At 42.9% G+C, this 25898-nt stretch overlaps 1 protein-coding gene across 1 annotated transcript in view; it reads left to right on the forward strand.

Moving 5' to 3' along the window:
- MAP3K20 (mitogen-activated protein kinase kinase kinase 20) overlaps window positions 1-25898 on the forward strand; it is a 193391-nt gene that overhangs the window by 152530 nt on the left and 14963 nt on the right. The window contains exons 12-16 of the mRNA XM_025404317.1: window positions 386-430; window positions 3828-3858; window positions 3956-4095; window positions 10232-10294; window positions 11257-11349. Of these exons, the coding sequence (XP_025260102.1) occupies window positions 386-430; window positions 3828-3858; window positions 3956-4095; window positions 10232-10294; window positions 11257-11349 (372 nt within the window). The remainder of the gene's footprint in view (window positions 1-385; window positions 431-3827; window positions 3859-3955; window positions 4096-10231; window positions 10295-11256; window positions 11350-25898) is intronic.

The following is a 25898-nucleotide window of genomic DNA, read 5'->3' on the forward strand; positions in this document are numbered from 1 at the left end:
AAGTGGTTGCTTTGGAATTTTCATTGTTAATCCAATAGTCCTCATGTTGGCTGAGAACTCTGAGGAAGACTCTGGGTCTCTGAGAAAATGTCAGAAATGTCTTGACTGCTGAGGCCTTATTGTGGGATGTAAAAACCATGTACCAACAGAGGAATATGAAACAGCTACCAAAGTACATGAATTGTTACTGAGAGATTGGTGAACATTACTGGAGCACTGAGAACTGCCTCTTAAGGTCAGGAAAACTGTTTTCCATTCAACCCAACCTGCAGGAGGAACCAAGCCAGAGCAGCAGCTAAGAGCTAAAACAGTGAGACAAGAGGATGAACCAAAAAGACAATGATAATATTACCTTTTTTTCGTTTCATGCATATTTCCCATGCAGCTGCTGCCTTCCTTTGAGATTGGTGCATGGACAGAAGACGATGTGGTAAGCTCTTTGTATTCATGCCTTATTTGACTTGGGCAGGTATTTCATAAATTTATCCCTAAGTTTTTAGGTACAGAGATTGGGCCTTAGGAAAGTCTAACTAGGAGAAGTTGACAAGTTCTTTTTTTTTTTTTTTTTTTTTTTTTTTNGTTCCATTGCTTTATGTGCCTGTTTTTATGCCATCCAGTTTTGATTACTATTCCTTTGTAATATAACTTAAGATTAGGAAGTAGAATACCACAACTTTTTTTTTTTTTTTTTTTTTTTTTTTTTTTTTTGAGACAGAGTCTCGCGCTGTGTCACCCAGGCTGGAGTGCAGTGGCGCGATCTCGGCTCACTGCAAGCTCCGCCTCTCAGGTTCACGCCATTCTCCTGCCTCAGCCTCCGAGTAGCTGGGACTACAGGCGCCCGCCACCACGCCCGGCTAGTTTTTTTTTTTTGTATTTTTAGTAGAGACGGGGTTTCACCATGTTAGCCAGGATGGTCTCGATCTCCTGACCTCGTGATCCACCCGCCTCGGCCTCCCAAAGTGCTGGGATTACAGGCTTGAGCCACCGCGCCCGGCTGAGATGGGGTTTCACCATGTTGGTCAGGCTGGTCTCAAACTCCTGACCTCAAGTGATCTGCCCGCCTCGCCACCCAAAGTGCTGGGATTACAGGTGTGAGTCACTGCACCTGGCCTTTTTTCTGTTTTTAATGCAATAATGATTGAAAATAAGGCCTCAAGAGTAAAGCAAGTATCTGCAACTCTTCTAAGTGGGTTCTACCTTCCTATTTGCTCTGAAAGTATTCCAGAATACAATAACAAATACCAATGAGGAAATTAAAGTGGCAGCTCGGGAAAACAAATGAACATACTTGAGAAAAAAGTGATCTTAAATCTTTTTAAAAGAACAGGGATGGGCCGGGCGCGGTGGCTCAAGCCTGTAATCCCAGCACTTTGGGAGGCCGAGACGGGCGGATCACGAGGTCAGGAGATCGAGACCATCCTGGCTAACAGGGTGAAACCCCGTCTCTATTAAGAAATACAAAAAACTAGCCGGGCGAGGTGGCGGGCGCCTGTAGTCCCAGCTACTCGGGAGGCTGAGGCCGGAGAATGGCGTGAACCCGGGAGGCGGAGCTTGCAGTGAGCTGAGATCCGGCCACTGCACTCCAGCCTGGGCGACAGAGCGAGACTCCGTCTCAAAAAAAAAAAAAAAAAAAAAAAGAACAGGGATGGCCTTGAGCCGTGGTAGAGGAGGATCTGGTCAAGGCAGTGCTGGACTGAACTGAACTGGGACACCACTGAACTGGCTTTCCTTCTACCTCAGGCCTGTTTGAAAACGAGGCATCATATTTGCCAGCCTCACTCTGGCCTCCCAAGCGGGAATAGACACAAGCACGCCCAGACATTCCCGATAGCTTTAGCCAGATAAGCTCTATGTTTTTGAGAGGCTGCACTCAGACTATTGAAATCCAAAGGAAGTCCTGCACTCTGCATTCTTGATAGAAACCCTGAGAAACAATCCAACTTAGTCTGTTACATCACCATATCTATTTTCTTAGGGACAAAACAGGTAAGAAAATTCCTGATAAGAAAACTCGGGGACTAGGCTGGGCGAGGTAGCCTGTAATCCCAGCACTTTGGGAGGCTGAGGCAGAAGGATCACTTGAGGTCAGGAGTTCAAGACCAGCCTGGCCAACATGGTGAAACCCCATCTCTTCTAAAAATACAAAAATGAGCCAGGTGTGGTGGCGCATGCCTATAATCCCAGCTACTTGGGAAGCTGAGGCAAGACAATCGCTTGAACACGGAAGGTGGAGGTTGCAGTGAGCCAAGATCGCACCACTGCACTCCAGCCTGGGCAACAGAGCAAGGCTCCATCTCAAAAAAAAAAAAAATTGTTTTAAGTTCTATAAAACTCAGGGACTTATGCCTATCCAGGTCTATTTAACAAGCTCAGGGTATTGCTAAATTAAAATGAAAAAAACAAAAGATGTAATGTGAGCCTTAGTGGGTTTGGGCTCCAGCCCAGGGAACAGACCAGGTGCCACGAAGTGCAGACTAGCTACTGGAAACTCCTCAAAAGATCTGTTTACCTAGCTCAACCTGGTTTTGGGCCCAGGCATTTCCCTCTCTGCCCTTTGTATTCTTTTGAAGTGCACCTGCTTTCAACATTAGCTAACCTTTTTGGCTTCCATAGGGTAAGGAAACTTGGCACCAGTTGCCACTATTTCTTCCCATTCACTGAGCCCCAGTGAGCCTCACTTTCCTGCCAGACTTGCTTAACAAGGAAAGAGGACTCAGGGTCTCCTTTATTCACAAGCCTGGATGTAATCTCTTTATCCCTTGCTGCAAAGTTTCCCTCTCATTTGAAAAGAAATTTTTTTTTTTTTTTTTTTTTTTTTTTTTTTTTTTTTTTTTTTTTTTTGAGACGGAGTCTCGCTCTGTCACCCAGGCTGGAGTGCAGTGGCCGGATCTCAGCTCACTGCAAGCTCCGCCTCCCGGGTTCACGCCATTCTCCTGCCTCAGCCTCCCGAGTAGCTGGGACTACAGGCGCCTGCCACCTCGCCCGGCTAAGTTTTTTTTGTATTTTTTAGTAGAGACGGGGTTTCACTGTGTTAGCCAGGATAGTCTCGATCTCCTGACCTCGTGATCCGCCCGTCTCGGCCTCCCAAAGTGCTGGGATTACAGGCTTGAGCCACCGCGCCCGGCCGAAAAGAAATTTTTTAAAAAGCACTGAGTTCTAACAGCTATTTTTAGTCTTTGCTCTGAGGTTGAGTGGTTTCCAGGCCACTTAAATAAAATTCCAGAGTTGAGGACTCCCCCAGAGAATCAGAGGGACTGAGTCTGCCCTCCCATCCTTCTCCCCTCACCAAGGTACTGTGAGAGGCCACCAATAAACCCAGGCCGTGTGATATACAGGGACTAAGGGTCACTGGGTCCAGTCTCCTCATTCTACATAGGAAGCTCCATACTTTGACTTGGCCGGGGCCACGTGGCTACTTCACAACCTGGCCTAGAACAGAAGATTCTTTCCGTCCACTGCTGTGTGGTCCCTAGAACTCATAGAATTCCTGAGTAAACCGGTGCCCCTCAGCAATCCAGGGGGCCACTGGCACATAAATGGAAAAATCACTATAAGTAAGAACCCTCTTGAAAGGATTTAAAAATATCTCCCAAAAAAGGAGGAAAACTAATGGTCTTTTAACTGTCCAAGACCCCCGAAGAGAGGGATATCTCCCATTTGAAAGCTCGAGGTTTTAAAACTACAAAGAGAAAGTCTTCTATTTTACCTCTGTGGTTGAGCCAGGAATTAAAGCTATTTTGATCTATTGAAAACTCTATGTTTACTGTGAAGACCGGCCACTGACCATGTGTGAATCTTCAAAACCATATGTGTCCTCTCTTTCACAGTATTGTTGGGTTCAGCAGCTCGTCAGAAAAGGCAAGTGGAATAAGTTACCTTCTTAATTCATGGAGTTAACTTTGTTTTGGATGTGATTTCGTCTAATTTTATACTGCTTTCTAATCACTTCCTTCAGGTGACTCTTCAGCAGAGATGAGCGTATATGCAAGCTTGTTCAAAGAAAACAACATTACAGGGAAGCGGCTACTGCTGCTGGAGGAAGAAGACCTGAAAGACATGGGCATTGTCTCCAAGGGGCATATCATTCACTTCAAGGTACCTCAGAAAGGGAGAACATTCCATCAGCAAATCATTTTTTTTTTTTTTTTTTTTTTTGAGACAGAGTCTTGCTCTGTTGTCCAGGCTGGAGTGCAAAGGCGTGATCTCGGCTCACTGCACCCTCCACCTCCTGGGTTCAAGTGATTCTCCTGCCTCAGCCTCCCAAGTGGCTGGGATTATGGAAGCGTGCCACCACACCCAGCTAATTTTTGTATTTTTAGTAGAGACGGGGTTTCACCATGTTTTCCAGGCTAGTCTCGAGCTCCTGACTTCAAATGATCCATCCACCTCAGCCTCCCAAAGTGCTGGGATTACAGGCGTGAGCCACCATGCCTGACCTCCATCAACAGATCTTTACTGAGCACCTACTATGCAGCAGATCAAACATTAGGGGCTGCAGATGGAAACGGTGCTATGCTGGTCATTACTGTGCTGAAATGCTTACATCAGTTGATAATCAGTGGCCGCCCCCAAGCACCCCTATTCCTTCCTCATAATCCAACAGCATAAAGATGCATACGTGGTATAGTAGGAGTCACAGGGAGATACTTGAATATCACCTCCCGTCCTCAGGAAGTCTCTAATCTGGTGGAGAAAACAGATACTGCTTATGAGATAATGGTAAATGACAGCTGTAAAAAATACCACAAAGGCAGTGTGGTGCCTGGAAAACAGCCATCCACCCGGAACAGCAGGAGGTGACTCAGTTTAATTCTAGAGACAAAAGTCCATCAGGAATCCCTAAGGACCCCGGAATTTCTGCATGGCCAGAGGGAAACGTAAGCCAATGCAGTAACCTAAAGGCATTTGTAATTTTTGTCATTATGACCTGGAACAGACGCCACCTTGTATGTGTTTTAATCCCCACTTACTCAGGAAATTCTACCATTTCCCCCAAAACTTAAGTGTTGAGTAGTTTCAAAGCTAAACCTCTGTGTTCGCTGTGGTGGTCGTGGTCATGGTTTTTTGTTTGTTTGTTTTTGTTTTTTCAACTTAGCAACTTAAACTGAATAACAATTGCTGGCATTGTGTGGTCATTGTGATTAATCTTATTTCAAGAGACATCTTAGAATAAAATCAAGTTTGCTCCTCAAACCCGCACCCCCATTCCAGTGTGGGTAGATGGACGAGTATGTATAGGTTAGAAAGAAGAGACACAGAATAAAGGAGAAAATTTAGAAAAAGCAGCCTCCTGTCCAAATCCACACCTTCACAAAGGCTCTACCAGCATGCCAACTAATCCCTATCTCAGAGCTACTCACACTGACCTTTCTAGAGAAATCCCCATTAAGACCCAAAGAGAGCCCATTCATTTCATTCTGTGGACCCTAGGTCCAGGAAGAAACATCCTTACAGACTCTCAGCACCCTTTGCATAACAGCTTAGCACTCACCCGCCAGAGAACATCTCCACAACAGAAAGAGGACCTTGCTGTCTTCTCCCTCCTAGAGGAAGGGCAGGAAAACCCATGCATAGCGTATTTCTCAAAGACTGGCAAAGAATGTAATCCCAGCCTTGGGGTGTGGGCAAGTCCATCCTAAAAGCTATGCTGGCTTAGGTGGGCCACAGTAGGAAAAAGTATTTTCTGCAGTACAGAGATGTTTCAGAGCGTCAAAAAAGAAATTTTGTAAATCTTGTCCTATTTGGCAGATACCAAATAAGATGCTCCCACCTCCCCTTCCCACCTGCCATCTTTGAAAAGGACCAGTATTTCTTTTTTGTTTGTTTGTTTGTTTGTTTGTTTGTTTTGAGATGGAGTCTCGCTCTGTCCCCCAGGCTGGAGTGCAGTGGCACGATCTCCGCTCACTGCAAGCTCCGCCTCCCGGGTTCACACCATTCTCCTGCCTCAGCCTCCTGAGTAGCTGGGACTACAGGCGCCCGCCACCGCGCCCGGCTAATTTTTTGTATTTTTTAATAGAGACGGGGTTTCACCGTGGTCTCGATCTCCTGACCTTGTGATCCGCCCGCCTCGGCCTCCCAAAGTGCTGGGATTACAGGCGTGAGCCACCACACCCAGCTAAGGACCAGTATTTCTTAAGGATCAGTTCAGAAGATGGGGTGGTGAGCTGGGATACCTCACCAGATGCCCTCAGTGATATACATCTTTCCAAGGGTGGCCCTGGATAACCTAAGTACCCCTTTCATGCTGAGAGGTATCATTTAGGCAAGCAAAGTCCAGACTTACTGTTTATTGTTCAGCAAATTCAGTGAATGGCTACTAATTGTGAGACTGGGCCTATGAAGAGTCAAAGAAACCTGTGGTTAAGGAATGCATACAGCATCTCCTTGGCAATTGGGAGGAAAGGACCGATTCATTACCGAGACTTGGGAGAGGCCATGGTGGGAGATGGAAAGGGAAAACTTCACAGAGTGGGTAGCCCTTGAGCCGGATCTTGGAGGAATGACAGATTTTGGAATGTAGACCAGGAAAGGAAAGAACATTAATCTAGACAGAGAGAACAAAGAGTTAAGAGAAATGGAAGAGAATGTGGAGGAACAGAAAAGATGAGTCCCGATCTGAGTAGCTTAAACAGCTGTCTACAGAACACGAGTGATGAGTAGAATGCATGGAACCTGAAGTGGAAAGAAGGTGGGGCCATATCCTGGACAGCTTACAACTTCAGGCTGGGGGGAAAAGCTGGAATATGACCAGCTGTCAGGAGTATTGAGAATGGACATGTTTGCACTTTGCTTCTGGAAGTTTTAAAATGGATTAAAAAGGCAAGGCTGGGTTTTGAAAAAACAGGAGGGTATAAATGTAGACAATAATAAGCACTGCAGTGTAACAAAAATGCGCATGGAGAGAAGAGGAAGATGCCACAGGTAAGAGGGCTGTTCTCAGGCTCAAGAAGGAAAGTACAATGAAGTACTGATTGATGTGGGCAGACTGGCTGGGGCCGCTGTCGCAGGCAGTAATATAATTTACCAAGACAGTCATAGGTAAAGAAAGGCAGATTTATTACACAAAGTATGAAGATGTGTTGCAAGGGTGCAATGGGCATCTCAGCAGAGAAGGGGCTGTCTGCCAAGAGGCAGGGGCTTGAGGGAAGTTTTATGAGATCATACTGGAGGGGCTACATGCAGATAGGGTGTGCAGACAAGGTCATGCTGCTGGGGTTACTTGCAGAATGAGGTATTTGGGAACAGGTGTTGTGATTGTCTGTGATTAGCCGTCTCTCAGAACAATTGTTATCCCCCACCTGGGACCCCCTCCTTGTTGTAGCTTACTTATTAGGACTCCACACTGATATGTGCCGCAGCATAGATGAGCCTTGAACATGATGCTAAATGAAAGAAGCCAGACACAAAAGTCACATATTGTATGAGACATCTTGAATAGGTGAATCCATAGACAGAAAGCGATCAGTGATTGCCAGCTGCTGGGGGGAGGAGGCAATGGTTATTGACTGCCTAATGGGAGTAGAGTCCCCTTTGGGGATGATGAAAATGTTTTGGAACTAGATAGAGGTACTGGTTAATTTTATGGCATGTGAATTTCACCTCATTAAAAAGTAATAATAAAACAAAGGACAGCATAGCCACCTCTACACCCTGCTCAAGAGTAGTCTTCTTCCAGCTAGGAAGCTTTCTGTCTTTGGCAGAAAGGATGTATTTGGCCAGGAAGGTGAAGAGGAAGGCAGGAATGTGTGTCCACAAAGTAGGAATGAGGAGATAATGCTGTTACAAAAGCCAAAGGTTGGAAAAGCTTTAAGATAGAATCAGTGGTCAAAAGGGTCTAAGGGCCAGGCACTGTGGCTCATGCCTGTAATCCCAGCACTTTGGGGGATCAAGGTGGGCAACTCACTTGAGCCCAGAAGTTCAAGACCAGACTGGGCAACATGGCAAAACCTTGCCTCTGCAAAAAATGCAAAAATTAGCCAGGCATGTGGTGCACGCCTGTGGTGGTCCCAGTTACTTGGGAGGTTGAGGTGGGAGGATTGCTTGAGTCCAAGAGGTTGAGGCTGCCATGAACCGTGATTACACCACTGCACTACAGCCTGGGCAATAGAGTGAGACCCTATCTCAAAAAAAAAAAGGTAGGGACAGGGGTCTGAGCCTGCAGAGAAGCCAAGGAGCATGCAGAGAGAAAAAGCCCTATTGGAAGCAGCCACTTAAAAGTAAAAACAAAAACTATTTGACCCACTAAGAGTGGGGTCAGTGTGATGTCCTCTTTTTATGACATCTGCAGAGGGTCTGCCCAGAGCTCCAAATGAAGGAGTAGCCTGCATCTGTTGGGGGACCTAACACTGCCCTCAAACTCCTGAGTGCGTCTGCATGAGCTTCCAAAGACAATCATTCACAGAAGGGCAGTCTCCAAAGTGTGGAATGCGGACCCTCCCGCTTACTGCCAAGGCTGGAGCTGTATGTAAGAATGGCTACCCAGTAGGGGCTCAGCCAACAGGTGACCACTAAACTCAGCCAGAGCGTGGGGATTTCCAACAAGTTTATATGAGAGGGAAAGATAAAGGGAAAGGGTTGTGTGCACTTACTCTAGGAGGGCCCTGCATAGACTCTCGGGGCAATCAAGATAAGTAATGCTCCAAGCTGGGCCTTTGGGGATGAGTATATCCACACTGGAGGAGTCCTCCGGGTCCCTGTCTCAAGTGCTTCTCACACACAGCCTGATGGTAAGAATGTATCCTTTATTCTTTGCGCTTTCACTGAGGAAGGCACAATTGTTGTGTACTTTCTCCAAGAGTCTCTCAGTCCTTAAATGGAATGGTAGGTGATCAAACTGGACAGTGGAGCAGTATATCCATCCATTCTTTTTTTTTTTTTTTTTTGAGCTGGAGTCTTACTCTGCTGTGCAGGCTGAAGTGCAATGGTGCAATCTTGGCTCACTGCAACCTCCACCTCCCGGTTTCAAGCGATTCTCCTGCCTCAGCCTCCTGAGTAGCTGGAATTATAGGCGCGGACTACCACACCTGGCTAATTTTTGTATTTTTAGTAGAGATGGGGCTTCATCATGTTGGTCAGGCTGGTCTCGAACCTCTGACCTCATGATCCGCCCACCTCAGCGTCCCAAAGTGCTGGGATTACAGATGTGAGCCACCGCACCCAGCCCCGACCCATTCTTTTGCTGTGTGTTTGTCCCTCCCTTTAAGCCTGACCATGGCTCCCTTCTTCTCTGAGCCTGCAAGCCCTCGTGTGAAGGAGCTGAGTGTAAGAAGTAGGACTGAACACCCAATAAGTGTTCATTACATTGTCAGCTGTCAACAGTTTTTATTTTGCTTTAAAATAAAATGCATCTAATTTTCTCAGGTTGGTACTTTTTTACTCTCTCCACAATCAGTTCTTAGAAAATCTGAACTGTGCCTACTGAGTATCCAAAACATCATCATAAATTGTCTTCCTTTCCTTTCAGATTTCTTTGTGTTTCATTGGCAGAGGTGATGTTGGACACATATCCATAGAAATGTTCTTATAATGCAATCAACCTTTTAGTGAGATTCTAGCCTTCCTGAAAGTCTGGTGTTATACTCATGTGCTATGTTGCTTTTCTCACCGTTACTCAGAGTGGCACCTGCATTCTGTACCCTAGAACATCCACTTCTCAGTACTATACTCTGCCGGTGTTTGAAAAATGGTTTTATTTATTGCTTAGTCTGAGGTTCAACATCTTTAAAATGTCTTCCTTTTCTTGGCCTCATCCCTGTAATCCCAGTACTTTGAGAGGTCAAGGCAGGAGGCCGGGATTTCAAGACCAGCCTGGGCAACAGAGCAAGACCCCATCTCTACAAAAAATAAAATAAAATAAATTAGCTGGTGTGGTGCTGTATGCCTGAGTCCCAGCCACTTGGGAGGCTGAGATGGAAGAATCTCTTGAGCTCAGGGGTTCAAGGCTGCAGTGAGTTATGATAGTGTTACTGCACTCCAGCCTGCATGGTAGAATGAGACCCGGTCTCCAAAAGAAAACATAATTTTTAAAAATTTCTGGTCCTGTAAATAATTACAAACCACCTACACTGCTTTGGGCAATGAGATTTATTCTCAATAGACGTTGGATATTAATGCCCCCAAGATATTTTATGAACTAGGTAAATAAGGAATGTTTTTGTTTGTACCCAATGATTTTAATCTTCTCTTGGTATTGTTGGATCATTAATAAAGTCATATGATTTTTTTTTAACAGTCAGCCATTGAGAAATTAACCCATGATTACATAAACTTGTTTCACTTCCCCCCGCTAATTAAGGTAAGTAAGGTTTTTCTTATGGACACTAATGCTACCTTTATTGACACATGCACCTGCTGCATCCACACCTAAATTTGCCAACGTTGGAAATGGTTGTTTGAAGTGAAATTTCATCACATCTGTCTAACAAAAGGCCCTTTGAAGCAAGGGATGTGTATAAATTGAACACCCTTGTTCCCCACAAGTTGAAATATTAACAATTCGTTCATGATAAGAACAACACACCTCACTTTAGTGGCTAGGAGTTCTAAGTGCCAACATTGTAGGTGAGGTCCTGTGGCCTCCCACCTGGGCCTGAATACTTTTCAACATGTAAGTCACTGAGAGAATTCATACCCTGGAGCGCTCAAGCATCACTTTCATAGGGGATGGGAGGTTTACTGTTTGAATAACATATTAGTATACTTAACATTTTGAATCTACTCTAAAGGAATATGGCATAATTTGTTTAAAATCAGCAAATACTTGCAATTCATATACAGAACTTTACTTATTCACTAACAGCTATAGTTTTTCATCTCTAAGCCCTCAAAGATTCGTTTTGTTCCTCTGCTTCATCCTCCATCCACATTTGCATCCTCCATCCACTGCGTAATTCCTCTTCAGGAATAGCTTGTAAATGCCCTATGTGTTGTGAACCTCTCAAGCTGAAATCTCACAATGCATCTCGAGGTGCTAAGTGCATTTCTAAGGTAAAATTGCACAATGCAAGATGCATTGTGATAAATGTGAGACAGTGACATTCAATTTGAACTGCATGAAATAAATCATTTGGCAAAGTTCTAAAAGGCATAATACGTCATTTCTCTTGCTTGATGTAATTATCATTTGTAGCTTAATCCAAAATAACCAAAAGTTAATGGATTAGAAAAAAAAAAAAAACTAGTGCTAAGCTATCATCTTCTTTACATGAGAAGTAAAGACAACATCTAGGATAATTGGTGCTTGGTTTCCTGTTTTAGGACTCAGGAGGTGAACCGGAAGAAAATGAGGAAAAAATAGTGAACCTGGAACTGGTTTTTGGTTTTCACTTGAAACCAGGAACTGGCCCACAGGTAAATCACATTTTAAATCCTTTGGATAAATCTCAATCGAATTACTCTTTTTTCTCTTCTGTAACTCCATGGTTTTATACACCCCCTACCAGCTGGTAACTGGATTCTGAGTAAATTTATAGACTTTATAAAATAGAATTTAGCTGAAAGGCTGCCAGCTGCCTCTGTAATCCAGTCTAGGAATCTTACTTTCTCAGTCAGCTGAAGACGCCCATGTGAGGCCACCCAAACATCAGGATAATTCACAGTAAAGCATGGACAGGGAAGGGGGGCCATGGATACCAGACTGTGTATACCGCTCATGCCGCAGCTTCCTGATTCCTGTTTTGTAAGAGAAAGCAGCCTTATAATACCGAGAATAAAAACTAAGAATGGAACTGTAGGCCATGTGGAGACACAAATTATCTGCTCTAAATAGGGTGGCAGGGCATTTGACACTTCTTCAATCAGCCTTTCAGTTTATGTCATTTTGAAAGTCTGGAAAAATTATTTGGCCTAGGTAGCCTACGAATTAGAATTACAGTAGGTTTCTGTTACTTTCAATGATCATAAATAGCTAATGATAATGATGATAACTTCTGTTAGCTGACCACTTATTGTGTACCAGGCATACAGTACTGAAGTGTGAAAACTACTTTCCCTTATTTTGTGAATGAGGAAACTGAGGCTCGGACAGGTTAAATAATTTACATGGCTAGCAAATAGCAGAATAAAGATTTGAATGCAGGTTGCTCTGGTCCCAGAACCCAAGCTCTTAACTACTGCATAATATGGAAGCCTTCCCTTCAGGGAAGCCAAGGGACCTTATAAATGCACCTCACAAGCTGTGTGAGCCTACCGATTGCTATGGTAGGCTCAGCTGGCCCTGGCCTTTCCTCAGTGAAACCGTGCTTGCTCCAGGCCATTCCTGGGAACCAGTGCCTGGGAATGATTGGAAATTGTTGTGAGGGGTTGAGTTTTTCCTGGGCCTTCAAAAGATGCTGTTTCTAATAATCCAGTTAAAAATGGGCAAAAGATCTTCATAGGGATTTCTCAAAAGAAGACATACAAATGGCCAACAGGTATATGGAAAATGGCTCAATGTCAGTAATTATCAGGGAAATGCAAATCAAAACCACAGTGAGATGTCATCTCACCCCACTTAGAATGGCTTATATCCAAAAGACAGGCAATAATGAATGCTGGTGAGGATGTGGAGAAAGGAGAACCTTCGTACAAGGTGGGAATGTAAATGATCCAGCAATCCCACTGCTAGGTATATAACCAAAAGAGCGGAAATCAATATATTGAAGAGATATCTGTACTCCTGTTTACTGCAGCACTGTGCACAATATCCAACATTTGGAAGCAAACCTAAGCACTTATCAACAGATGAATAAAGAAAATGGGGTACATATACACAATGGCATACTGTTCAGCCATAAAATAGAATGAAATCTTATCATTTGCAACAACATGGGTGGAACCGGAGGATATTATGTTAAGTGAAATAAGCCAGTCACAGAAAGACGGGAGCTAAAAATTAAAACACTTGAACTCATGGAGATAGTAGAATGATGATTACTAGAGGCTTGGAAGCATCGCAGGGGAGGGCAGGAGGATGCTGGGATGGTTAATGGGTGAAAACATAGACAGAATGAATAAGATCTGTTATTTGATAGAACAACAGGGTTACTACAGTAAGCAATAATTTAATATGTATTTTAAAATAACTGAAAGAGTATAATTGGGATGTCCCTAACACAAAGAAATGAGGTCAAGGATGCCCTCAGTTATCCTGATGTGATTGTTACCTATCGTATGCTTGTATCAAAGCATCACATGAACTGGGCGCAGTGGATCACACCTGTAGTCCCAGCACTTTGGGAGGCTGAGGCTGGTGGATCGCTTGAGCCTAGGAGTTCGAGACCAGCCTGGGCAAGATGGTGGAACCCCATCTCTATAAAAAATATGAAAAGTAGCTGGGTGTAGTAGTGTATGCCTGTAGTCCTAGCTATTTGGAAGGGCTAAAGTGGGAAGGATCACTTGAGCTCAGGAGGTCAAGGCTGCAGAAAGCCAAAATTGTGCCACTGCACTCTAGCCTGGGCAACAGAGTGAGACATTATCTCAAGAAAAAAAAAAAATCACATATACACCAAAAATATATGCACCTAGTATATACACATAAACATTAATTGTTTTTTAAAGATGCCCTTTCTAGACACCTAGGCAAGAGTGTGTCTTGCCTGCATCACTGCAGGTGTTTCTTTACCTGCTGAATGAAAATCTTTACCTCGCTTGTTTTGGCCACAGAATTTGGTTGAGTGAGAGCTGCTCTGGACCCAGGTTTCTTACATATGAATACTTTTCCCTCTGTGAATGGATCACTGTCAATTCATTCCTGTTGTTAGAAGGAGCCTAGAAAGGGGACAGGAAAGTAAGTCCTTCTGTCTCCAACAACATCAGAAGTCCTTCTAACCCTGAGATTCTGCAGCTGTGGGCACCCCTAAGTTCATCTGATGGTAAACAAATTGCACATTTCAATTTGCCTATTCTGGTTTTCTTGATTCCGTGACAATGAATTTATGAGTTATCTTTAAGCTTTGTTATGGCTTGTAGGTGGTAAGAGAGAAAAATTTTCCTTGGAAAAGACTTGTGAAGAGACATCTCAACCAAGAAAAAAAAAAATTTTTTTTTTTTTGAGACGGAGTTTTGCTCTTGTTGCCCAGGCTGGAGTGCAATGGTGCAATCTTGGCTCACCACAACTTCTGACTCCCTTGTTCAAATGATTCTCCTGCCTCACCCTCCTGAGTAGCTTGGATTACAGGCATGCACCACCACACCCAGCTAATTTTGTATTTTTTTTTTAATCTTTTTTTTTTTTGAGATAGAGTCTCGCTCTGCCGCCTAGGCTGGAGTGCAGTGGCGCGATCTCAGCTCACTGCAAGCTCCACCTCCCAGGTTCATGCCATTCTCCTGCCTCAGCCTCCCGAGTAGCTGGGACTACAGGCACCCGCCACTACGCCCGGCTAATTTTTTTGTATTTTTAGTAGAGACGGGGTTTCACTATGTTAGCCAGGATGGTCTCAATCTCCTGACCTCGTGATCTGCCCACCTCGGCCTCCCAAAGTGCTGGGATTACAGGCGTGAGCCACCGCGCCCGGCCTAATTTTGTATTTTTAGTAGAGAAGGGGTTTCTCTTGTTGGCCAGGCTGGTCACAAACTCCCGACCTCAGGTGATCCACCACCTCGGCCTCCTGAAGTGCTGGGATTACAGGTGTAAGCAACTGTGCATGGCCCAGAAAATATTTTCAATTAAAAAAGAAATAATTTATTAATATGGAAAACTGAAAAATCTATGTTTTAGTAAAAATAAGGAGCTTTGGATAATATTTGAGACTGAATACAATGGTCTGTTTTTGGCCATAATGATGTAGACTTCTTGAGTCATAGATTATCTATAAGCCCTAAAGTTGCTGCAGCTTTTGATCCTCTGCTGTTCCTTGGTCACCCATCCAGAGTAATCCTTTTTTTTAGACAGAGCCTCACTCTGTTGCCTAGACTGGAGTGCAGTGGTACAATCTTGGCTCACTGCAACCTCTGCCTTCCAGGTTCAAGCAATTCTCCTGCCTCAGCCTCCTGAGTAGCTGGGATTATAGGGGCATGCCACCACACCTGGCTAATTTTTGTATTTTCAGTAGAGACAGGGTTTCACCATGTTGGTCAGGCTGGTCTTGAGCTCCTGACCTCGTGATCTGCCCGACTCGGCCTGCCAAAGTGCTAGGATTACAGTTGGGAGCCACCGCATCCAGCCCAGAGTAATAATTTTATCTATTCATTTGGCAGGCATTTACTGAGGACCTGCTTTGTGCCTGGCTCTAAGGTAGATGCTAGATTTTGATATAAAATAAAAAGTACAATCCCAGCCTTTATGGAATCTACAGCTTATCATGAGCAGTAGACAAAATTCATGAATGGCTATGGTACAGAATGATGAGTTTTTACAAAGCCATTTACATAGTTCTGTGGGAGTTCACTGGATAAGGATCTACAACAGATGGGAAAGGGGTGAGGGAGGGTCCTTGAAGTCTTCTTGGTAGACGTGTTGCTTAAGCTGAATGTTAAAGCCACTAAGAATGACTAGGTAAGGAGAGGACATTGAAGGCAGAAGAAACCATGTGTGCAAAAGCTCAAAAGCACGAAGCCAGGAAAACACAGGGAGCTCTTCTTGGAATAATTTTGAGGGGACTTCATGACTCAACTCAAGCATCCTCCCTCTGGAAAGACTTACCATGGAACAGGGGGATGCCAAAGGGAGTGCCCAGAAAGGGAGCTAGCAACCAGAAAAAGCACTGTCTTATGTGCTAAGCCAAGGAGTTTTAAGGATTTTAAGAAAAGAGCAGATAGGATCAGATGTATGTTTTTAACAGATCTTTCAGAAGCACAGAGAAGGATGAATTGGAAAGGGGCCAGGCTAGAGTGACAAAGATCTGTGAGTGGGCAGTGGAGACAACCAGGTGAAAAATGTCAAAGCGCTGAGCCTGTGCCAGTGCCATGGGTCCCAGGACACACTGAAACGGATTAGATTCTGTCACTAGCTGGAGACACAGCAAGTGGGAGGGAGGGGCCAGGAGGGTGCCGAGGTTTCTAGTGTGGGCAACTAGAGAGATGATGTTATAAAGTGGTGGATCAAAAGTGAAATATACAATGTGAATATGATGCTAAGGTGCTAAAAGTATAAAGAAGGGACTGGAATGGGTGAGGTTCAACAGGAAAAGCTTTTTTTTTTTTTGGGACGGAGTCTCACTTTGTCGCCCAGGCTAGAGTGCAGTGGCCGGATCTCAGCTCACTGCAAGCTCCGCCTCCCGGGTTTACGCCATTCTCCTGCCTCAGCCTCCCGAGTAGCTGGGACTACAGGCACCCGCCACCTCGCCCGGCTAGTTTTTTTGTATTTTTTAGTAGAGACGGGGTTTCACCATGTTAGCCAGGATGGTCTCGATCTCCTGACCTCGTGATCCGCCTGTCTCGGCCTCCCAAAGTGCTGGGATTACAGGCTTGAGCCACCGCGCCCAGCCAGGAAAAGCTATTTTGGAAGGATGAGTATTTTATTGGGGCTTGAAGAGGTTGGTGGGCAGTTGCAGAATAATTTCCAGAATATAATGCTTAAGGCTTTTGCTTAGAGAATACATTCTAAAGAGCTCAGGTATTCTATAAATGTCATCTCCTTTATCCTGTTGGCATTTGGGTGGGATGCATAACTCATAGTATCATCAGTGCTGATTCAGAAAGAGATAACAAGAGGAAGTGTATGACTTGCCTGGGGTGAGGCAAAGACAGAGCTAAGACCAGAAATTACATCTTTATTATTGTCTTTGTAGTAAATATGTGCTAGATCTCACACCTGAGCCACAACATTTAAGCCATCTGTAAACCTATATAAAGCAATCCTAGAATAAATTACTGTCCTGTTCTAAAGTATACCAGCTATGCCAGCCTATGTCTTAGCATTATGAAATATTTTCTGATTAATGTGCTTTGAATTGAAATTTCAGTTCCCCACACAAAAACCTTGTTGCCTTGGGCCTTAAAGATAGAACCCAGAAAAAAAGGCTTCCTTTAAGTCCCAATTAATCAAGTTCTCATAAAGCCATCTTCACGGGAAAGGTGAAAACTTTAAGTCCATCCCCACCTCCATGACCAGAATAAGCTTTCCAAGAGAAAACTGGAGCTTTGCAAATTCTCTCCAAACCTAAGAGTTTGCATAGCAGAGGCATTTGCTGGATTTCACCTTTTCTTTTACAAGCAAAATGAAAAATGTGTTGTAATGGCAGCCACTGAGAATAAGGTATGACAGTGACTTTATCATGAAAATAGTGGCTACATTTTCCCTTTGAATTTGAGAAGGACCACCCACTGACTACCCCTTAAAATTATGTCATTTCCACAACTTTAAGCCTACTAAGAGCAAGCCAGGAAAATATTACCTTATACACAAATAGGTAAAGGAAAAACCCCGTCCACCTTTGTCCTAAGAATTCAGATTAAGTTATTTTTCTTAGCTTCATTTTACAACCAGATGGATGATGGCACAAAATGAGGTTGATTTGCAGAACCCTGAAAGGTGATCCGCGTTTGGGTGCCTGTGCCTGCTATCGTAGTCAGGAGTGGCTGCAGGGCCATCTTGCCCATGCGCTTAGTCTTCACAACCACATCCCTCCAAAGAGCCAGGACCTGACCAGGCTCCAGCCCCACTGACGCTTACAAGAATTCTCCCACAAGTGAAATGTGCTTTTTCTGAAACAACCTAGCAGGGAAAACATCATGATGAGACCAAAGGCTTCACTGGCAATTTAAATTAATAAGCGAAACAAGTTTTACCCCCATTTACTTGACCTGCTCCTAAAGAGTAAAGTTAATTATTAATTTAAATGACATAGACCAGGCACAGTGGCTCATGCCTGTAATCCCAACACTTTGGGAGGCCAAGGCGAGCAGATCACTTGAGGTTAGGAGATCGAGACCAGCCTGGCCAACATGGTGAAACCCCATCTCTACTAAAAGTATAAAAATTAGCTGGGCGTGGTGGCCTGCGCCTGTAGTCCCAGCTACTAGGGAGGCTGGGGCAGCAGAATCGCTTAAACCCAGGAGGCAGAGGTTGCAGTGAGCCAGGATCACACCACTGCACTCCAGCCTGGCTGGGCAACAGAGAAAGACTCATCTCAAATAATAATAATAATAACAATTTAGATGACGTCGTATGTGGAGACAACCTGGAAGTTATGACAATCAAACTGGCAGAAATGGTGTCTTTCTCTGCTTGAATGTTTCCCATGCTAGGGATAATTATTATCACTTCATACTTCTGGTGAGCACTTTGCAAAGGGCATTTTTGTGTAATTGTTACAACTAAACATGACAGGGAACATTATCTCCGTATCATCCTCTTCATGAGGAAACTGAGGCACGTAGGTGAAGCTCCTCACCAGAGGCTCCAACTTAGTAAGGCGCAGATTCAGTCTGAGGGTCTAACTACTGCACTGCCTCATTTTGGAAGATACCATTGTCCCCCAAAATAAGTATACTGGTAATGAAAAGGCATTTGGGGGTCAGTTAATTCTACATTACCACTATTTCTGTTTTTGCAATCAAAGTGCCCCGTGTTTTACAATCTAAGGCCTTTGACTTGGCACAAAAGGAAAGTGGCTTCCAGAATCTCGGGCGACTTCATGCACTCCCCAGGGTGGCAACCACCCCTTTTTATTAAAATATTCAGCTGCCTAGATTTTATCATTATATCTCTTACCAGCTCACCACGCAGGAATATTGATTCTCAAATTGCCAAGAGATAAACTATCAAATCACCCAGCAGTTTTCTCACCAAGATCTTTTTGAGACTTCGTGTGTCATAAGCAGAGTTAGGAAGCAGCTCTTTGGGGAGTCGTCCATTCCTTACGAATGCTCAACCGCTCAACCGTCATAGACTTTGTTCCTTGCGTCCTTATTTCCTCCTCTCCCCAATGAGGCAAAGGAAACCTGATTGAAGCTCGGTTCCCGTGGGTCTGAATTGATTACCTGACATAGATAGGAGACTGAGGTTAGGGGAAAAGTAACGGAAACAACACGCTGCCCCTCCCAAGTCTCCGAACACACCAGCACCTACTCCTTAAAGAAAGACCGGGCTTCCGGACTAGAGCCACTCCTTCCCAGATGACCATCGCTTTCAATTTCCTATTTCAAAGAGGCAAGAAAAGTAGGAAGAGAAATGAGAGGAATCTTTGGAAGAGGTAGAAGCAGAATTACTGATACCCACAAAGTGGTAGCTTATCAATAGAGCACTTTCCTGCCCAGCTGACTCCCTCAGCCGCCTTCCACCCTTGTCATTGTTAACACCTGGCCTCTTCCGCCACTCCCCAGCGGAAGAAATTCGATGAATAGTTCTGCTTTTCCAGCCATGTCATCTGTAGGTTAAAAATTCTGCCTTTTACAAATGCTTCCCACTTGTATTGTGCTTTTAAGTCCTTATTACATTGCTTATAAAATGTTGCATTTAATAAACTTAATTGAATCTCCAGGCCCTTTCTCAGAGCACCATAGATACCAAAAACTGTCAAATAGGGCTTTTTTCCCCTATTGTGCAATTTTTATAAATGGACAGATAAACATGAATAAAATAACAGGGCACAAAGAAAAGGATTTTCTAAGTACAGCCAACACTTTTTGGAAATTTCAGGACAGCTAAAAGCAGCGCTTTACTTTGATATATCTTACGTTTATTAAAAATTAAGTATAGGGAAGTTTATTTCCATGATCATCTATTTGTTGAGAGAAAAAAATACATGTATGCACACATGTATTTGTGTGCCTAAGTATCTAAAATGAATAAGTTCTAGAGATCTACTGTACAGCATAGTATCTATAAGTAACAGCAGGTTGTTACATACTTAAAATTTGCAAATTTGATCTCATGTTAAGCATTCTTGTAAAAATAATAAGTAATAAATAAGAGGGCAGGAGGAAACTTTTGGAGGTGATAGATAACTGTTTATGGCATAGGTTGTGGTGATGGTCTCATAGGTGCATACATTACCTACCTGTTCTTGAGTTCTCATGCAACAGAAATTAACATGAGAGTGAGAAAGTTTCCCAGACAGGGCTTTACTGGGGCCTATGCTGGAGCCCAAGGAGATAGCATGGGAGCAAGGGTTCTCCGACTGGCTCTCTGAGGGCAGGTCTTGCAGTGTTTTAGGAAGGGTGACATGAATAAGCATGAGGTATACGAACGTCATTACATGTGCAGGACAGAGCATGGGGTGTGCAGGCAAAGTGAGAAATCATGTTAATACATGCATCGCATGGTCAAAAAATGGCAGATAAGCTCCTGGGGCGGGGATTTGAGTAATATAATGAGGCAAGGGGTCAGGATGGGTCATTTTCTTGGTTCTGTGTGCATGCGGATGATAGGGTTAACTCCCTTGAGTGAGATTGACGTGGAATGCTGCTTCTCAGTTTCCTCACAGTTTACAAGGTCTCACGGTCAGTGAGGATGTATGGGAAAAAATACACTGGTGGAGGTGGGGTGGGGCTGAGCCCCGTCCCTACTCTGTCTTGTAGATGTATCTCCAAACTCATCAGGTTATATACATTAAATAGGTAGAGCTTTTCATATGTCAATCATATCTCAATAAGGTGTTTTTTTTTAAATGAGAAAGAAACACAAGTTTTAATTGAGCGAAGAAGCAAATGCAGCTCAGAATTTTACAACTGCATAACTCGCTGCTGATTTCTAATTCCAGAGAGTGGCAATGTACTCTGTCAAACGGGTTGGCCAGCCACCTAGAGAGCTCGAGAGCTAGAGAGCTAGAGCAGAGCTGGGCGAAGTGCTCAGTGCATACCTGCTGAATGGACTGACAGTCCTGCATACACGCTAGCATGCCAGGAAGTGTCTCACAATGGGAGGAAGCCCTGGTTTGGAGCATGTGTAGATCTCCATGGTGTGAAGATGGCCGATTTCAAGTTACCAATCTGGCATCGCTGGCTTTGAAACTGGGAATGGCTGTAAGCAATCAGCTCATGAGAGCTGGCTCCAGCACACTGTAGGGTCCCTCTTAGTCTTCTTAATCAAGACTACAAATTCCTTTTAAAATAGCGATGCACATGATAAAACACAGGTTTGAGTAAATTACAAGCACATTATTGCTAGTTACCAACCATCATAAGAAGTGTCTTTAACTCAGAGAGAGCTCCAGTCTCCTAATGAATCCGTTGTTAGTTGGCTTAGGTCTCTGGGTCACCGTTGTCTCATTTTGTCATATTGTCTCATACTGACCATCATGCATGAATCAAAAATTGGGATTCAGTTTTGTAAAAAGTAAGAATATAGTCTGGAAACAGAAAAACAAAATGTAAATTTGTGACTGTCTTTAAAAAACATGGAAACAGTCATAGTTGTGACTCCATGATGACAGGCACAGTTGTCTGTAGGAGAGAGATCTTTGCTTTTAGAAGCAAGTTTTCAAAAGCTTCTGAGGATCACTGTAAGTTCTGCAGCAAGAGATCTCAGTACTCACAGTGGCTTCTGTTTTCTAAACCAAAAATTAGGTGCTGAGAATAATCAACTATAAAAGGGACAGACTATTTGAAGTAAAATGAAGAAGCACTATGTTGGAAAATCAAGGATGTAGGACAACCATATCAATCCTGGACATTAGGATTTGAATTGGTAATAGCTTAACTGGTAAACAATGCCTATTGACTAGGTTACTGTTGGTTTGAAAATCATATTTCTTCCAGTCACCCCTAAAGTCATGGGGTGGCAGGAGAAGAACTTATCAGGTAGAACAGATGTTTTTATATTTTGAGTATCCTGGATAAAAGTTTATTTGCATAGATTTCCCAGCATTTAAAAATGTTAAAGCAGTGCTTAGATGAGTGAGATCAACTTCTATATTCCTTAAGAAACCCAGTCTGACATGGAATAGATTCTTAATTATTCAAAAATCAATAGCAAGACTTACTATTCTTTTTTTCCATCATGAAGACCTAGTACTTTCCAATTTCAAATACAGTTAAGGAAAAAAAGCCCTTTCCAAACATGTCAACTAACATCTGAACCATTTTAGATCGTCAAGTGTGTAATGCATCATATGAAAGTATGTCTCACTTGATTTGTTTCACTTTATTTTAACATCATCCTTAAAGCCCCTTTTTCATACATAACTCAGATAACAACTCCCAAAAAGGCAATATAACAACCTTATCTCCACTGGTGTCTACTTGGCACCAATCTGCCCTGACCTTAGACACAAGCCATTGTTAAGGGTATAACGCATTTACATATTTTGCAATAAAACATCAGTTATTTGCATTACTGTGTCAAGTTTTATTTGATTCTTTCACCTAAAAATGACTCATTTTCCTTTCTTGTATTTTAAAAACCAACTACTCTAAGCTTGTTTGAGAATAATCAAAAATTGCCCATTTAGCTAGAAGTCATTTTCTTTTCAAAAGGCAAATGTTATTTAATCTTTCAGCTGTTCATTGTGCCATCATAAATACTTTCTTTTCAGCACAGTTGTGGGGACTGAAATGAGCCCACTAATTGCCTCCCATTTCGACTGACATGTGGTGGTTTAGTGGAAAGAGAACACAGCAGGGAGAAGGAAATAGGAGGCTGAGAAAATGAGAGCTAATTATTTTCACTGCCTCATGTCAGGCTCTGTGTCAGCCTTGTTTTTACAAACTGGAAGGTTTAGCACTAAATAAAACAAACTGGCGTCATGTTTTTATATACTGGCAGTGTCATGGAAGCAGCTGCACATCTCAAAGACAATATAATGCCTGCGTTCGCATGGACACCATCTGACAGACACTGTGAGCCACGGCTAATGAGGATATCACAGTGGTGCCAAGTGAAAGGTGCTGAATTATGTATGATTCTTCATCAGTACAGCAATAGTCCTGTACATCATTATGAGACATTGTTTTGCTGAAGAGATTAAAACATTCTTAGTTCCAGACCCTGCAACCTATACGCGCTGAAAGAGGTTATTAATGGAATTTTTAGGGAGAGTTTCTTGTGGATTTCTTTTTGGTTAAAAAAACAAATCTCATGGGACAAAGCCATGGTGGGTCATGACACTGTACAGATAAAGAAGAGAAGCAAATTAACCATACTTGTATTATCTTTTTTAAAGGCAGCATAATAAAATATAGTGTAGCAGGGTTATACTTAATGATAAATAACCCAGGTGCTATCACAGGATGTTCCACTCTCCTGCCTTTAAAACTGCAGGTTTCAGCAGCTGAGCTAGATAATAGCAACTCATATAAAGGAGCCTTCAGAGACCTAAATCGTCAACATCTTACTACTTTTAATACCAGCATGAACAAAATTTTTATCGTATTCTTATTTCATCTTGCATTACTTCTTAGATTTCACAACAGTCAGTTGCCTGCTATGAGACTGGCTCTTCCAGTCTTCCCTTGAATCTTAAAAAGTTTATTCCGACCTCTGTATTTTATATTTTAAATTGCTTCCTCGAGACAGGCCTTTTTGGCTGAAACCCTGAGCATTCTTGGTTGATTTTACTTTTTCTCCATTCATGGTTTTAGGGGGTGGGGGTGAATTTTGAAAATTAACCTCTCAGCTTAGACTTGGCATGTCTGGACTGGAATTCCCATCCTACGAAGCCAAATGACCTGGCTACAAAGCTCTCCATTTTCTGAGCCTCAGTCTCCTTATCTGTAAAATGGGGGCAGTGCTCTCTATAACAGGGTAAGGCTGTGAGGATTAATTAACATAGACAAATCTCAAAAACATTATGCCAGACATATACAAGTACCTGCTGTAAAATTCTAATTTTGTGATATTCCAGAACAGTCAACTTTAATCTATGGTGATAGAAGCAGGAACAGTGTCCCAGTTATGTAGGCAGCTTATCTGGGAATAGGCATGAGGGAAGGTTCTGGGGTACCAGAAATAACTTGCTTATTCTGGTGGTTACACAGATATATACATTTGTCAAAATGTATTGAACCGTACACTTAAAAATCTGTGCATTTTATTATATGCAAATTATACCTCAATAAGAAAATATATTTAAAATTTTTTAAATGTCTGTAACATCAGGTAAAGGTGATCTATAAAAGCCTGAAAGGCAAATTTTGGGAGTCTGTTTCTTTCTGAAATATCCTGAATGATCTTGGTCTTGATTGTTTAACAGTTTATCTATAATGTTGATGAATGCAATTACATTTTGATAGGGAAAAATAGAGAGAGAGAGATTGAGATTATTGTCTCTGAACTGCCCAGAACTTTAAACTCTAGTTTTTTGTGCTACCTTTTAATCTCTTTTCCTATTTGGAAAATTTACCTCTATCTTATTTCTTTTTATTCCCTCACCTCTTCTCCCCTTTTCTTCATTCCTTCATTCCCTTTTTTCTTCCTTGTGGGAGATGACTTGTCTGTGATGTTTGGCATGACTTGTACTAGCTTGGAACTCTAAAAAATTTTAAACAGCTTGCAGAGAGTGGAATAGTGATTTCTCACAAAGAGATACTTAATTTAGCATTAACCAAGTGTTTAGGATTTTATCTTCACAGTGTAAGAGTTTCTGTTTTAGTTGGCCAGTAGTCTTAATTCAGAAAATTTTTTCACATAATTGGCGATCCTGAAGCAGTTCAGATGGAATGCTTTCTCATCCTCCATTAGCCACACACTTGCTCCTAAAATTACCCAGGTATTTCAGCAGATAAACATGCGTATTCTGGGCACCCACTAGACTTGTTGTATTTTTCATTCATGTCAAATGCAAACATTCCCCTCTCCCCAACAAAATTCCATTTGTTTCTTGTAGATTTGCATTTAGAGGCAGATTTTCTAGCTAGTGCAAAGTTCCGGGTAACTACTTTTTGCTACTCAAAGCCCTAGCAAAAGCACTTCCCAGTGCCCAGCTCTGCTCCTGGGCTAGTCCCCTTTTCCTGCTGAAGAGTAATTAGCACTCCCTGCAAATGCACATCAAGTACTTGTGCCTCACCACTTGCTACCTGTGTGACCTCAGTCAAATTACCTCATCTCTCTGGTGCTTTGGTTTCCTCATCCAATATAAGGCTCTCTGGCTGCCAGTCATATGTAATGCCTCCAGACATCTGGTGCTGCTTCTTAGTAGTGCTGAATCAGAATATGTGAAAGCAGGGAAGGTCAGAATTGGTGTTATATGATCCATCTATGTAAGAAGATATGAATTTATTCCTTCTTTGATTCATTTCATGAAACTGGCCATTGTTAAGTTGCCACTTGGGCTGCATCTTCTCTTTTTCATCTCTGATCACTCCCTGGTATCCGAGTGATTCCCAGCCCCCTGCATGCCCAGACTCCTGCCCAAGTGAGATGCACTGACCCAGCCTGCCCACTCCAGCAGGGTCCCTCTCCTAGCCCACTCTTTACACCTTCCATCCATCAAAGCTACCTTGTTCTCTGTCCCATTTCCTTTTATGGCTGCTAGATGACAAACCAGCTAATCTAATAAACTAATTGGAGCTGTGTTGGTGACCATATTGGTAATAATGATAATTATTCTTTTTTGAGCTCCTAATTCGGTTCTGGCACAATGCTGGAAACTGCATTTACATTATCTTATGTAATCTTCACACGACACAACAATCCACTTCTGAGTAAAGACGCTGAGGTTCAGAAAGGTTACATAAGTTGGCTATGGTTGGGGGTAAAAGGGACAAAACCGGGATTCAGGCCCAGGTAGTCAAACTTTAAACTTGTGATCTTGCCCCACCTTGCCCCACAATGTTCCGCTGGTAATGACTTAATGTATGGCCTTTTCCCATGCCGGTTCCATTTTAATAGGAATCATTAACACCTTAGTAAGAGGAGTGAATAACAGGTGCATCTCAGGGTGAGACTACCAGGGTGAGATGGTTTTGAAAAAAGAGTATTTTGCAGTTCCCACAGGACCTCAGAATAGAGAGCTGTTTGCTTTTGAGAGTTGTTCACAGACATTCAAAGTGATCCTTGAATATTTCTTTTTTTTTTTTTTTTTTTTTTTTTTTTTTTTTTT

Source organism: Theropithecus gelada, chromosome 12 (genome assembly GCF_003255815.1).
Source record: "Theropithecus gelada isolate Dixy chromosome 12, Tgel_1.0, whole genome shotgun sequence".
Taxonomy (NCBI): Eukaryota; Metazoa; Chordata; class Mammalia; order Primates; family Cercopithecidae; genus Theropithecus; species Theropithecus gelada.